The sequence below is a fragment of the Ascidia mentula genome, chromosome 1 (assembly GCF_947561715.1).
Source record: "Ascidia mentula chromosome 1, kaAscMent1.1, whole genome shotgun sequence".
Lineage (NCBI taxonomy): Eukaryota > Metazoa > Chordata > Ascidiacea > Phlebobranchia > Ascidiidae > Ascidia > Ascidia mentula.
Genome location: NC_138566.1, coordinates 14,853,607 through 14,869,572, shown reverse-complemented (window position 1 = coordinate 14,869,572; position 15,966 = coordinate 14,853,607). Strand labels below are relative to the sequence as shown.

The window sequence follows — 15,966 nt, the reverse complement described above, 5'->3', positions numbered from 1 at the left end:
AGCCCTGCTTCAAAACCTTTGGTGATGAAGTTACTGCAGCACGACGTTTGGGTGATGTCAACCCTGACAAAAAAATCATTGGAGACACGTTTAAACTTTTAGGTAATTTTTTTTTTTTTTTATTTCCGAAATTTATTTATTGTTAAGTGTGTGCTTCATTTCCAGGCAATTCCAGTTACGGCAAGATGCTAACGAACAAAAAGCTTCAACGTGATATCTTCTACCAGGAAGCTAAAGATGCTCGGATGTCAGTTAATAACCCGAGGTTCCAGCACTTGGAGGAAATCAATGATGACCTGTATGAAGTCTAGATGAAAAAGCGTCGGATCAACCAAAATTTACCAGTGCACATTGGATTTTTCGTTTACCAATACGCCAAGCTGAGGATGCTACAGTTTCATTACGACTTTTTCGATCGATTTGTCGACAGGGAAATGTATCAGTTGTGTCTCATGGACACAGATAGTTACTACGTGGCGATGGCTGGTAAACGTTTGGATGATGTGGTTCGTCCCCAACTGTTGAAGGAGTTTTATGAAACTTATCACATGTGGTTTCCATCTCCAGCATGCGACCTGCATCGCTCAGAATTTGTCAAGAGGCGTGTTTTGGGAAAAGAGTTTACCCAACTGGAATGCTGTCAGAGGCGAGATGACCTACGCACCCCTGGGCTTTTTAAAGTTGAATGGAGTGGCACAGGTGTAGTGGCTCTTACGGCCAAGGCCTATTATTGCAAAGGAAGCACCAACAAACAAACTTGCAAGGGGATCAACAAGAAGCAAAATCCACTGACTTTTCAATCTTATCTCGAAGTGTTAAAAACGGGGGAAAGCGCATCGGGTACATACACTGGCTTTCGCATTTTGAATCAAAGAGTTTACACGTATAAACAGACAAGAAGTGGGATCACTAATTTCTACGGCAAACGTAAAGTTCTTGCCGACGGGGTTTCAACCGTCCCCCTCGATTTATAAGTGTTTCATTGTTTTCGTGCTTGTGTTGTATGTGCACTGATTAATAATGATAAAGTGATCTGTTCGAAACCTAAGCTAATAAAGTAAGAAGAGAAGTGAGGCAGCCCAATTAGCATAATGTCAAAAAAAAAACTGTTCTTGAACCTTCACTGTTCAGGTAGTGATTCATCTTAAAAGGGTTGCGCCATCGCTGGTAAACCATTCATTGGGAGTGAGGCACAATGTGAGAGGTGAAGAAATTCCGAACAAGATGAGCGCTCATGTATTGCACAATTTGTTGGAATATTTTATGGCTGGTTTTCAACGGGATCACGTCATTTTGATTGTATATAAGACGGTATAGATACTTCATTCCTCATCAACGAACAGAAGCAACCAACGGAGAAGATGTCACTCAACAGACGTATTGTTCCCGACACCGTCGATTCAACCAGACAGCAAAGCGCTACACAGCTGCTGACAGAGATATGCAGAAGTCGCCGACCTGCAGGTATGTCCTGACGAGGTTTTGCTTTTCTTCCGTTTCCTAATTTTTGGTTGCTGTAGGTACCAGACTTTGCTGTGCAACCTTGTATGTGAAGTTTAGAGGAGAATGTTTTGACCACGACGAACTCCGGAAACTGGCTCCTTCCCTGTTTCCAGAAACACCCTACGTGTTGCTATTTCCCAAACCGTTTGCCGACGCTTTCAGTCGCGTGCAGGTGGCGTACTGGTCCACAGCAGACGCGGTGGAAGATTGTATCATCGCCGACCGAGTGAAGAATATGGCAATCGACGTGGCTGTCGATGGGATTGCATTAAGTTTTAAATCTAAATCTGTGTTTTCACCCGCGGCGTATTTGAGACCAATAATAGAAAATGCCGATTCTTTTGAATTTTACCAAAGTCGCTCGCAGTTGATTGATTCGGTTGTTCGCGAACAAGTGCTTCAAGTGCAAGAAATTTTTATTTCTGCCGCTCAAGACAAACATTCCGATGTTGGTGCTGCTTTTCTGTGTTTTCCACTTTCACAATAAACCTTTCATAAAACTCGCCCCGTCCTTCGCCATCAAAAAACATCGCAAGCTAATGCATTCCGGGTCTATTACTGGGATCAGTATTGACAATATATGCTTTAGGATAGGGGTGGTTCAACGTAGTGAGTTCATCCCGCGCATAGACACCATAAAACACGGATCCAATGGCTTGGTCACGAGATAAAATAGATGCGATTTGAAGTTTGTCCATTTAAGCCGAGTAATCAAAAATTACGTTTTTTAATTTGTCAATCTCCAATACATTGTCATTTTCTTCGTACACCAAGATAGTTATAGTGTTCGCGAGAGCCGTGCCAAAGTGAACCTCTAAACGAATGTTACCGTGCTTAACCAAATCAAAGGTAGCCAGATCCGCCATATCAGGACTGAGGTTAAAGCAATAGAGTGTGAATCCCTGGCCATATTCGGAGAGTGATATTCCACTACCGGCGTTTTCAAAAAATGTTCCCATCCCAGTAAAAAGGCTAATGAAGCTCCTCGCATAATTTTTGATGTGAAATTTGGTTAAAGCGCCTTTCCCGGCACGATTTTCCCGTCATGGTACAGAGCCAGGTAATTCACATCAAAGTGTTTAAAATTAAACGGATTTTTTGCATAAGCTCCATTAAATGCGTCGTTGTCAACAAACCCCACCACTACTCGCTTTGGGATCTGGCCACGTATAAATGGGTCATGTGTCGTTGAAAGGTTTCCACGTGGGACTGAGTACACTTGCACAGATGTTCTCGTGATTGGATATTTGGCAGTAGCCTTCTCCAATGCTTTTATATGTCCCATCAAAACAGGGGCACTCGGACGTACTTTACGAACATACAACCGAACGTCTTTGAGGTTGACCTTGTAACCGGTATCCGCCTCGGCCATAATCGAAAACGGATCTTTGCTAATGATCAAGCGGATCTTCACGTCAACGCCATTTAATACATAACGAAACTGATTCATCATGTCGATATGGAGCTTGCCTAACATTTCAATGTCACGACTACCACTTGCACAGTCGCGTCTGGTGATATATCCAGCATTTCCAACATCCAAAGTCTCAAACTTTCCTGCCGTATCTTTATGCCACATTGCCGCAGTTAATTGGGATTCTTTTGCATCATTCCCGAAGCTTAAAAAGCTCTCGAGGTAAGCACGGTACGGATACGTGTTACTAGCAGGTGTGACAACTTTGTTGTTTAAAGACAGGTCAACTTGATCCCAAAGAGCATGTAGCCAATAATTACAAGGACCAACGGCAGCGTCTGCGTCAATATTTGTCCCATCTGCCTTGGTTATGCACGCTGTGCACAGAAGCATAGTGAAGGATCGCAGTTTGTTAGTCGAGAGGTGTAGAAGGTGTTGCATCACCGCGAACCCAACATTAAACCTGTCCAGAGAGTCCCAATGAGACAACATGCTGCCTGCAGGTCCTGTCAGAACAAAATGAGACCAAAAGCCATGATCTGAGAGACCGAAAACTATGATCTAGGTGAGATCACGTTGTGATCTGTTGGACCGAAAACCAAGATCTGTTTATTTGTGGAAACAGTCGCAAATATATAGGGATACATCAAAGACGAGAGAGAAACAAAGAGATAATTGCTGCGATTACGCGATAAAGGGGACTAAGAAGAAGTAGCGCAAGTTGAAAGACGTAAAGAAAGCGAGATAACCAGCGATGGCGTCAGAAAGACGGGTGTAAATGTAAAAGAGTAGAAAGCAGTTTCAGAAGACCAAGTTAAAACAAAATATTAAAGTGTTTCGAATCATGACAAGCCGAATTCCCTACATATAGCTTCCCCACCGGACTAGTGTTTTCCGAAAACTAGTTCATGCGCGTGCAGTTATCCAAGTCCTCCACATATAAAGTTGTCCGACATGGCATGCTCTCTGCATCTCGTGAAGTGCGTTGTAAGTATAGATGACTTCATCGTAATGACGATTTTCTTCACGAAGCACGTGAAGTGGGAGTTGACGAGCATTGCCAATCCAAACCATTCCAAACCACACTTCTGACCCAATATTTTTCCATGAGTAGGGATATTGAATGTCACATAACGCCACCTCCCATTTTCCCTGATCCAAGTGAATGCTTTTGGGAAGTTTAGTTTTGAATTGCGTCGTTGTATTTTCGGGGTAAAACTCCAAACTACTGTTGCTCGGAAGAGTCACGTAAAACATTCTTGTTTTTCAAACTCGGTGCTGGCAACAGATAGCCAACCCCACTTGCCAGTAACGCTGTCCAGAGATTCGGGTTTGGGTGTCCCAACGTCAAATTCACAAGACTGGTGATGACTACAACAAAAATGAGAAACACTTGACAAAAAAACACAACTTCTTCACGAGGCAAACTTCGCCCACACCACACCCAATCTCCTCCTGAAGTCATTGACACGCTATACTCTGTAATGTACGACGTCCTCGGCATTGAGCCACGAATTGAAACTATCGGGGTAGTCGACCCATTTTATAAGACATTGCGCTACCCCGCGCCTTTTTCGCTTTTTCAATATCTTCTCAATGTTATAAAGGTCCTTTTCCACACTTTGGAGTTCCTCATCATAAAACGACCCTTCTATCGGTTCACGATTATAATCGACTAGAGAATAGGTATGGGGATTGGTTTGGCGCCGGGATTTTACAAAAAAACACTTCTTCCGTCCAGTTTGGTAAGTAACCTTTTTTAAACTTTGTACGGGTTACTGCGATTCTAACTGGGGAACCCACTGCAAACTTCCAGGACATAGGTGGATGCGATATATCGCCGTATAAATTTTCCCAGACAGTATCCTGATTATCTCGTTTCACCGGCGAGGGAGTAGTTCGAATGCTGCGGTGATAGCTGTTGTTGTAGCTTTCTACTACATCATCTAGCACGTCAATATATTTCGATGTCTGGGCATACGTGAAGTACCGCCATAAACGCTCCTTCAAAGTCCGATTAAATCGCTCAACAATGGAGGCTTTTGTTTCGTCATTGTACGTCGTAAAAAAATGAATACCGTGATTTTGTAACCAATTCTGAAAAAGTTTATTCACAATCTCTTTGCCACGATCTGTCTGTAATTTCCGCGGTTGGTGGTCCCCATCTTGCAAGATTTTTTCGAAAGCTCGCACAAGACTTGGCCCCGTTTTTTGTTTTATTGTGGGACAACCCACGCATACTTTGAAAACACATCCATAACGGTAAGTAAGTATTTGAACCCATTGTTGTAACGACTTAGTTTTACCAAATCAACCAAATCAGCCTGCCACTGAAAATCAATACCACACGAAGACATTTAAAATTTCGACGTAGAGGTTTGTGGAGTGTGTAAGTGTCCTGCTTTCGCAGCCAATCTTTTACTTCAACTCTATTTCGTTTTGAAGCACGGGCGAGGCGCTTCACGCCCCCGAGACTTCCTGGTTGCAAGGGGGAATAATATTCCTTGGAAAACTTTACAGATTCACCCATTGCTTTGCAAATCGTCTATTCTGCACCGGTGGCGGTTTAGATCCAACTGGGCGCTGACCTGGCGCGGGTCTTGTATTTGTATACCCAAGCAATGACTTTGGTGCATTTGCTTTTTCCAATGCCCACTGGAAATCAGTCCATCCAATAGGCGTCGTTGACGTCGATCCGCGGCGTCGCACAGCATTGTGAATCAGATCCTCAATGTTGCTTCCCTGAACAACTTCCCCTTTAACCGAAAGCTCTCCTGTCGAGTTGAAATCAATTTCTGGACTTTCCTTGATAATATCCATGACTCGCTTCGTTTTGTATTTAAACGTCTTCGGCATAGAATCAATTACACGACTTTCGACATTTTTCTTTGTTTCCTCAACTTCTCCAGCCACAGTTTTTCCTCGGGCTTCTTCGGTAACCGTAAACTTAAGTGGTTTATTCACAAGGGTGTCAAAAAAAATAAAATTGATACCGTTGAAGTGCCTGGTTGTAAAGTTCTACTTTGTTTTCCATCGTCCCAGGTTCGTTTATGATGTCCTTCATTTTCCGATTGAGTGTGGTTAATGCGTTTTCAACAGGCGTCGTTTGTGAAGGTGTGTTTCCCTGTAGACTTTTCAAAATACGAGGGTCCACCAAAGCGAATTTTTGAACACTTTCCATTTCACCTCCCACCAGACAAAAAACTAGTGATGGCGGGTATTATGTTGCCAATCAACGGAGCTAACAACGCTGATAAAAATCCTCCACGTTGGATAGTCTGACGTTTTCTTTTTGCAGGAGTTAACTTTTTTCCAAGTTCACGGATGCCGTTTTTATATCTGCAAATTTTGACTCGTTCCGTGGGTGTCAATGTTACGTTTCCTTTCAAAACGTTGTATGCACATTCGCAAATGCACTGGATTAATTCACGATCTGCGACTATTATAATCGATCGAGCAAGCTTGGGTTTGGCTTTAGTGAGTTTCGTAAGAACTGGAGCTTGGTCATGTAGTCGCCTTGACATGCTACAGAGATTTTGGTACGTACACAATCTGGGTTTCACCGCGAAAAATGTTGGTTCCTAAACGAAATTTTTCTGCTGTGCTCTGCTTGAAGTCAAAAAGCAAATAACCGTGTGGACGAGAGGTCGCGTCACTATATGATTCCTGAACGGCACGCGTCCGCCCTGGTTGAACTTGCTTGGCAAGATGAGTTATTTGAGATGCGTCTCTTGGATTTTTAAAAACAGCGAGGTAATGCGCGTTCAAGCTGATAGTGCGTTGCTCCTTTCCTTTGTGAAATAAATTCTGAACAATGTATATCACACTTATATTTTTGTGGTGGCTCCCTTTTGTGAAAAGATTGGTCACGCTGTTGTCGCATTCACTGATTGTCAATAATCAAAAGTGTTCTCTCTGATCAATCAAAATCAGTTGCCAATCCCCGAACAAATTCCACACCGTTAATCCCTTCGTACGCCCCTTGCCACTCGCCGTAACACCATACAATGCGTTTGGGATTTGGTAAAGTTAACTTCTCGTTTATGAGACGTTTCAGTCTCTTCTCTTCACGAAGGCATGCTTCTTCCCGATTCGGACCGCACACATCTTTTCCTTACCACTAATTCCGGCAACGAATTGCCCACCTTTGATTTTGAGAAGAAACTCACATCCAGGAGAATGTTTGGCATGTTCTTCCCAAGCAACGTCATTCAGTTCCCAGTTAAAGAGGCAACATCCACAATACCAACATTTCACTTTATCGTGTATACCAATAAAGTAAAATCCAGCTTCGGCTAAATCCGCCGGTGTTGATCGGGTATGATAAGGCCAAAATCCATATTTGAACGAATCTATACGTTTTCTCTCTTCTTCCATATTAACATTTGTAGGGTCCAAACAAGGATAATTCCTCGTTCCCTCGACCAATCCACCCGGGGCGCATATGACCGAGGTTAAAGAGTATTGAGCATCACTTCTATATCTTCGTCCAAAGAGAGAACGACCAGTAAGAAATGACATATTTCTATTCAACTCAGAAGGCTAGTGAACAAACCGAAAGCCTTCACAGCCACAACTCTTTTGTACCATCTAGTGACCAGAGCTCATTCAAAAAACTTCTCACTTGGGTTTACGTCCTTACTCGACCAACTCATTCAACAAATGAACCACTCTAAGTTATTTTTCATACAATATGTGACCAAGCCCACATAAGTGAACAGTGCGCGATCTCAGACCAAGTGAAGAGTGTCCGATCTCAAATCAAGTGAAGAGTGCCCGATCCCTAATAAGTGAAGAGTGGCCATGCTACTGGGCTCATTCCTACTACTCAGCTCTAATATTCTGATCATAAGGTCCACAGGCTTCGCAGCCAAGGCATTGCAGCCAAGCTGGATCAGCCACTTTTCCCGACAAGTCGGTGCGAGATCTGAAAAATCAACCTCCCGGTGAGGCTTGAACTCTCGACCCTGGGCTAACCAGGCTAAACGCTCTACCAACTGAGCTTGATTTTTCAGATCTCGCACCAACTTGTCGGGAAAAGTGGCTGATCCAGCTGCGAAGCCTGTGAACTTTGGATATATGTTTGTTATAGATGTACCTTTAGTTTTACGCAAAGTTGTCATGGCCGTGTCATATGCTCTTTAAAGGACTTTCTGTGGTTTGTGTTCCGAGTGCTGTGAATAGTCGGTTGTGGCTGCTTTTTTGTGTCGTTTTGTTACGAGTGAAAGAACAAATTCATAACAGCGAGCGCAAAGTGCGTCTTATTTTGCATCGCGCAAGTTTGCCTTCCAATGCTTTAATATGTTATTTATTGTATTGGTATATTTATAATTGTGTACACAGTTTAAATGAAACTACAACCAAAAAATAACAAACGCCTCATGATAAAATAAAACACAGGCTACACATTAAAGGCATTGATCGAAAATGTGGTGGATTACATTGATGTCGGCATTGATGCTTTAAATTTATTGAAATTTGGACATATGTTAGATATTAATTCAAACTTGGTCCACCTGAAGTTTAACCCCAAATTACCCAGCGGTTCACCCACAGGTCCCCGAAACGTAAAATTTTTAACGCTGGTTTGGTAAAGAAAGAGTGCTTTAAATTTATTGAAATTTGGACATATGTATAGAATATATAAAGTGGTAGTATATCCACCATTCCAGCAACGAAAGCCACCATTCTTGTTAATACTTAAAAAAAGATGCAGAAAAGGATCCATACAGATGTAGTTAACGCCTTACATGTAATATTTTATTTCGATTAAATGCATGGTATTAAATTGGTTGCTGTAATTACTGCACTGAATAGTTAAAACTTGTTGATGTACTATTGCATTATTCTGCCACACATGTTTCTTTCATACTAAAATAATATTTTAAATTTGATAAGCAATTATTGTATTAACTGTACAGATCACAAGCAAATCGATCATCACTGGGTCACAATTTGATGGAATATTATATATTATATAAAGGAGAAACGGATTCCAGAAAACCTTCCTGAGGAGGCAGTGCATGACAATCCACCCCCCCAAACATTAACCCCATATAAAACTGCATGTCCGGTTTGTAACAGTTCTTTGGAAATGAAAAATTCTACAAATGCAACGGTGTATGGACTGGGCAAAATATAGCAAGGTTAACCGAAATCACAACATGTACATTAACTCATTCTAAATACATGTTGTCATTAAAAAGGTATTGAACTTATTTCACAACTTTAATAATGTGACACTTATTGCATTGAAGCTTTGTTTGTATCTGACCAAAGGAATTGAAGTATGCCTATATACTGAACTTTAATTAATTATGAATAGAATTAACATAAATAATTATGTAATAGCCAAATTTGGCATTCATCTTAAAATATAAAAGTATTAAGCCAATAAATAATAAGCTGTAGACAGTGCACACTGTTTCGACCTATGAGTTCATTAGTGCAGCTGGTGCATGAGATAGCCCATATTTGCTTGTCTTCCTCAGTCACCAGCTGCCCATAAGACCTCATAGGTTGAATCATTGTGGACTGTCTGCAGTTTAGTATTTATTGACTTGATGCTTTTACATTGATACTGTGACACTGAGCTGACTTCACTTTGTTTCCCAAGCAGATTCTTGGCCATTGTGAGCCAGTTGACTCTGTGGTTTATGCCAATTGTGGCATCGTTCAGAATAGGTGAGGCATGGCCTTTTAGTCTGTTGCTCCCAACAAACTGGAGTGCTGTTGGATGGCTACACTAGCCAATACAGCCCATCTCTTGTATACAGCTGTACCGATGAGAGCTTATAGGTTGAAACACTGTGCACCGTCTGCTGCTTACTCTAAAATGTTTGTGTATATCGACCTGAATTATATTGTTTGTTGTTTCCCGAAAGCAATGATGGGAAAGAACTTATCATTCCATATGATAAGATCAGAAATGCTTTTTATCATTTTTGTGCCCTCACAACATATGATTATACATTTGCATGTGTTAAGTGTGGCACAAATCCCAAAGTCGTAATTTGAGATGGTAATTGGAAAAATACTTGTAGAAGACCAGGTAAATTATGTTTTGAATATGCATGCATACATTTTGGTTTGTATTAGTCACAGTACTTTAGTTCTAAGTTGTGCGTATACATGTGTTAGTAACTATAATTAATGATTCAGCTGAGAGTATCAAAAAGACATAAGAGTATGGTGATAACGTGAACATTGCCAATCTATGGAATGATTATGAAAAAGAGATTATTGGGAGGGGTTTTTGCGGTAACAAACAATTAGTTTTTTATCAAAAATATTTTGCATGTTTGTTTATCAAATAAAACAGGCACAAAAGAAAACCCATGGAAAATTGAAATGGGCTATGAAACAAATGCTCATTGGATAGGGCCATTAACCAGAAAAAGTGATAACCTGCCAAATATAGATTTAAAAAGATTTCTGTGATTAACAACAAAACTGGAGTTCACCAAAAGAAAGTAGACAACATTGACCCCAATGCATCACCGGTTGCCTTGTGACGAGACTGAGACTCTCTATGACGCAGGAGTACAAGAAACTATTTTAATATAATTACTGATATGCGGTCTAAACCCTGGGGGATGGGGTTAATGTTCAGCTGTATGTTCACAAAAATTGCAGTGTTTTTGCTTCTGTTGTCAAGTTTCCATCTTGCAGTAAGACTGATCCTTGCACTAAACTTCTGTGTCTCTAAGCTCTGAACGGAATTTACCAAGTTTACCAGTTCAAACCTTGATAAACATCATGTTTTTGCATGTTTCTTGTGTTGACAAAATAACTGTTAGTTAAAAATTAGCGGTCCAGCGTAAAAAAACGTCAAACTGGATTGATCTGTCACAAAATGAAAAACTTTTTCCCCTGCCGTTCAACCACAAACCAAAACCCGACTAAATAATACAGGAATTCCTGTAGCAAAAGTTTTTTACCAAGTGGAGCTGTAATCATGTTGAACACGTTAACAAACCCAAAACTTGACTAAATATCACCGAAATAACAGCAAAAGTAATTTTACCACGTGTGGAGCTGTAATTCTTGGTCGAACTTAGCAATAATCCGTATATCCAGTGATGTTCACCGGCATGTTGCGGTTCGCAACTTTTGAAACAAGAAGCTGGCGGAGTAATCAAAATATACTTTAGCTAGGAAATGTAGTTTTAAAATGAAACTGTTGGATAGTTGTGTGTTTTGGGTGGTAAGTACTGAATTCATAAGAAGAGTCGTTTTGAGTATATAAAAATCTCGCACTGCAATTCTTGCAAAAAGTAATTTCTTGGACTGGCCTAAATTGCTGCTAAGTAATACAACCAAGATATTGCTTTTTTAATATATGTATATAAGTAAAACCGTTTTTGTACTAATAAACTGGCGAGGCCTAACATTATAAAGATTGTTGACATAAGTTTGAACATTTTGTTGTGACTTTTTTCAGAAAATGTTTTAAAATCATTTACTTTAACTACTATCTTTTTATAGGTACATTTACTAATGGCATTGTCAGGTTTCAGCAGTTGACAAACGTGAAAAAGATATTATAAATTCTCCTTCTGGGTCACATGCTTCAAACCACAAAGTCTGGGAGCTGTTTTCGTCACTGTCATTTATTGAGTGTCTTTGGAAAAAGAGAGAGTACGTAACAGTGAACAATCCTGTTTCTTCTTGTATGGTCAATAAATATTCTATTCTTTGCTCAGGACTGAAAGTAATGTTACATTTCACGCACCTGTGACTTTGGACTTGACTGCATCTGATATTAATCCTAAAGATGATGAAACTTTTCATTTGGAACCAGGTATAAGCTTTGTTAGTTTGTAAAACTATGATAAATATAAATACTTTTGTTTGAACACTTTACCATTACAATTGTCACTCCGGAGAAACAAAGCCCCAAAATAAAAATTTTAAGCTTGGATAAAATCCGAACATTGCAATCAAAAACAAAGCCGGTGCGGGTCATTAAGTTGGATGCAGCAAAAGGTACTACAATTGATGACTTTTAACAATCTTTGGCAGGTGAAGTAGCTGAATGGATGTCAATTTTTTTAGTTTAGTTGGTTTGCAAATGATTTAAGACACTACTTGTACATTTTTTTCTGGAACCTTTTACTTGAATTAACAATTTGTTTGATTTACTTAACTCAAATGCTTGTTTTCTGTTTGTAGGAATTAAACAATTACCTAAACCGAAGATACAAGAACCGCAGCTGCTTAAACCTGGCAAAACTTGTGGTAGGCTTTTTTTACGTTTTACATAATATAAAAACTTAAAAGACCTGTTTTGAATATAGGATCACCAATTAAAAAGAAAGAGCCCAATTTCACCAAAAAAAGACATGGACAATGTGTTGAAGAGCTGTGCCAGCTATCTGGAACGCTCATCATCATCAAAAGAAGGTGATTTTTGCCATGATATAAATAAACATTTGCAAGTATCTTCACTTTGGATTTGGACAAAAGACCAGTTGTATGTGTTAAAGATGTTGGTTTAATGGTATCAGATATCTGGCACTTTCATTTTCCCATTAGCCATTTATTTCCCCATTAGCATTTTGAAGTGATAATGCAACCACTTAAATCACAAATGAGGCATGTTTATGAACCTCACAGCAGGTCTTGCTATAATCCGTTATCACGGCCGTCAGGATATTATCAAAAACATTCTCCGATTTTCCCGATGTGTTGTATCCCGCAATGATTTGGCCCCCTTCATGCTGGCATGTCAACTGCGGGTTATATTACTCAACAATGTTGTGTGTATTACGTCTGCATGTCAATCTTCAAGTCTGGCCTATAAAACCATTAACGGGTGGTGTTTGTGACATAATTTTATTTGCAAACATTGATTAAAGTGAAAACAATTGAGTTCGTTAATAGGTTTAGTGTTTTAACAACTGATTTGTTTTTTTAGACGAAACTGACAGATTTTGCAGCTGTCTAAGTTTGGCTCTAAAAAACGTACCGAGAAAAAAGCGGAATATTTTGCAATTAGTTTATGATGCACAAGACTTTTAGTCGTTTCTTGTATTTTTTTTGTGCAAAAATGTATTTGTGTAGTAACGTACTTCTTCATGTTTATTGTTGTGTTAGTGCAATTGTGTTGAAACGTACCTGATGTTTATTTCAGTGTTAATGCAATTGTCTTGTATCATATTTCTACATTAATGCAATTGTATTTTGACGCACTTCTCGATGCCAGTCACTATGCGATTTCTTCAATTCGCTTTTAATACATTTTGTACAGTGTTTACTGTGTTTTGTCGTATTTACTTCCAATACATTTGCAATGTTTTACGGAAATTGAATTTTGCAGAAGTAACTAGTAAACGTAACAAGAAAAACGTAGTCATTTCGCCACCAGCTGCCTGCTGCCACATGCCACTGTTCGATTTCTTCAATTTACTTTTGATACATTTTGGGCAATGTATATTTCTCTATTTCCCAGGCACTGTTCAAATAAAATTGCACTGTTTTATTAAAATCGAAAACTAGTTGACACGAAAAACGTAGTCATTTTGCCACGGCAAGCTGCCAGCTTCACTGTTGAAATAGTCGCGAAAGTTGTCACGAACACTATGTGCATCAGATGAACTTCTGCCGCGTAATGATGCAACCGGCAACAAAGTGTTTTTGCTGACAAAACTTCGCCACGAATAGTCGTCAGTTTCAGCATGGACATATTCTACACCTTTTTCAATGCGCAAAAGGTTGTGCAGGACGCAAATAGCCTTTATGACGTGATCCGCATACTTCGGGGCCATCCGGATTGGTGCTCGCAACACTAGAAACCTTTGAACCAATATTCCAAATGCGTTTTCAACTCGGGCTCGCGAGTGCCTATCACACATAAAGTTATTTGTATGGCAAAGCTGAAAATAGTTTATTAATCTCACCTGAAATCATATATTTTGTTCTCCCTCGTTTGATTTGCACCTCCATATGGTCGCATCAAATTTGGATGTAAACCAAATGCAGCATCTCCCACGAACACAAACGGCATATCAGGAGAAGTGGTACCTGGTAGTGTCTTGGGCTCAGGAAGATCCAAATATCCATCTAAAACAGCTTTACCAAACAAAGAATCCCCTTCGCGGCCATAACTTCCAACATCTATCATTATGAAGTTGTGATTGGCATTAACAGCTGCCAGGAGCACAATACTAAATTTTTTTTTGTAGTTAAAGAAATAAGATCCGGACTTGGCAGGAGATTGAATGGTACAATGTTTACCTGAAATAGTATTTTTACATGTCAATTTCACTTCCTCCAAAATAGCATAATAAAAAAGACACCATACCATCTATTGCACCAAGGCAATGTGGGAAGTTCCAAGTGCTTTCAAAATCATTTGCAATCTTTTTCCATGCTTTTTTGTCAGGAAAGGGCATATATTTTTCATGAAACACATCCATATGGCTTCACATGTTTCAATTATAATTTTGTGCACTATTTGTTTGCTCATTCTGTATGAGCATCCTATTTGGAAATAAGAATCGCCAGTTGTAAGATACCTGAAAATCTATTGATGTTACCAAGTCACTTAGCGAATTGAGATCGTTTTGAAAGTGAGACTTAACATCAGTTGATAGTTTTTTGGTGCCGACAGTGGTTTCTAAAATACCTTGCAGAACTTTGCTCAAAAACGAAATCTTGTCTTACTGTGTCAGACATTTTCACAGCATGAATATGTTTACATGCCACAGCATGTACCAAGAAGTCGGGACATGTACATGTGTGCATATGGACACATATATTGCATTTAACTTGGCAATTTTTCAAACACTGTGGTTGTATTTGTCTCACAGTATATTCGTGGTCGGCGTTGTTACCAACTTTCCATTCGTTGTCAGCTACAGTGCTCACTTCCGACACTGCTTGCGAGCTTGAGTCGTTTTCGTATTTCAGCAATGCGGTGAGTACACTTTCTATTTTGCATTTTAATGAATTGTTCCAAACACTTTGTTCCAAAAACACAAGTCTCTGGCAAACTTCAAAAGCGTCACGTACATCTTGGTGTTGGTAATGGATCCAATCCGGAAACAAGAGGCCGTCTTCCAGCACATAGTTCTTTAGAAAGTATTCTTGAAATTCTGGGGAAGTGTCAGCAAGTATGGTTTGTACTTCTTGCAACATTTTTGCGGAATTTCTGCTCGTTTGTTTAATACTGCAGTGTTTTGAGGTATGCATATAATGTTGCCTGTACGTCTGGATCCGAAACGCACCTAGCAATGTTTTTCCTCCAGCATTTATCAACATGCCAGTTTCAATAAAGCCTCTTTTTGTGGGCTGCAAATACAGTTTGCCAGGCGTTGTAGAAGTCACTCGTAAATATATCAGTGATAATATCGTCACACCTCTCCTTCAGTGCAGAAAAGGCATAAGTGAGAAGTGCAGTATGGTGGCCCATTGCTATCAACAGCCTTTTTTAAAAAAACACCAACTTTACACATATAAAAAGCAAAACATAAATGAAAAACAAAAGTGAAAACACAAGTGAACGCAATTCAAAATCAAAACACAATTAAAAAACAAAATTAAAATCAAAACGCAAATGAAAACACAACTGCATAACAAAAATGAAAACACAATTAACAAAACTACACGTGGCCCAGCGCTATCAAAATCTAAAGATATCGTATGCGTTGCCCAGCTGAGTTCGAACTCGAACGGTCTGAGGTGCTTCATTCATATGCAGACATTAAAAAGTAATTGGGAGTTGTCCTCGGAAGCGTCCTACAATTCTCTAGGTGACTAGAGTTCTTCTGTGGCAAACATCATTCGATCCGGTTAAAAGAAGCAAACAGGCTGCATGTTTTGGGTTTACATTAGAACGTTGTTTGGAAATGTTCAGCTGGCCTAAGGTGTATCCATATTAAACCACACGGTTATGTAATTTTGTTGTAAATACGTGTTGGCAGAAATGAATTTTTTGTAAACTTACTTAGAAAGAGCCAACAATGGTTCATTTCAGGTATATAGATTTCACCTGCATTGTCAGTCTCTTATTTCAATAATCTGACAGTGTGGGTGATATAAATATC

At 39.6% G+C, this 15,966-nt stretch overlaps 1 protein-coding gene and 1 pseudogene across 1 annotated transcript; both read right to left on the bottom strand.

Annotated features, from left to right (window-relative positions):
• Window positions 1-2,515: 2,515 nt before the first annotated feature.
• Window positions 2,516-3,310, bottom strand: LOC145888350 (uncharacterized protein F54H12.2-like). Its single transcript, XM_082979084.1, has one exon. It carries the CDS (start codon window positions 3,308-3,310, stop codon window positions 2,516-2,518), a length of 795 nt encoding a protein of 264 aa, XP_082835210.1.
• A 10,103-nt stretch (window positions 3,311-13,413) lies between these two features.
• Window positions 13,414-15,332, bottom strand: LOC145888339 (uncharacterized; annotated as a pseudogene).
• Window positions 15,333-15,966: the final 634 nt, after the last annotated feature.

What these genes read in the sequence shown, in the direction of transcription:
- LOC145888350 (XM_082979084.1), bottom strand. Translation starts at nt 3,310, where the DNA reads ATGCTTCTGTGCACAGCGTGCATAACCAAGGCAGATGGGACAAATATT.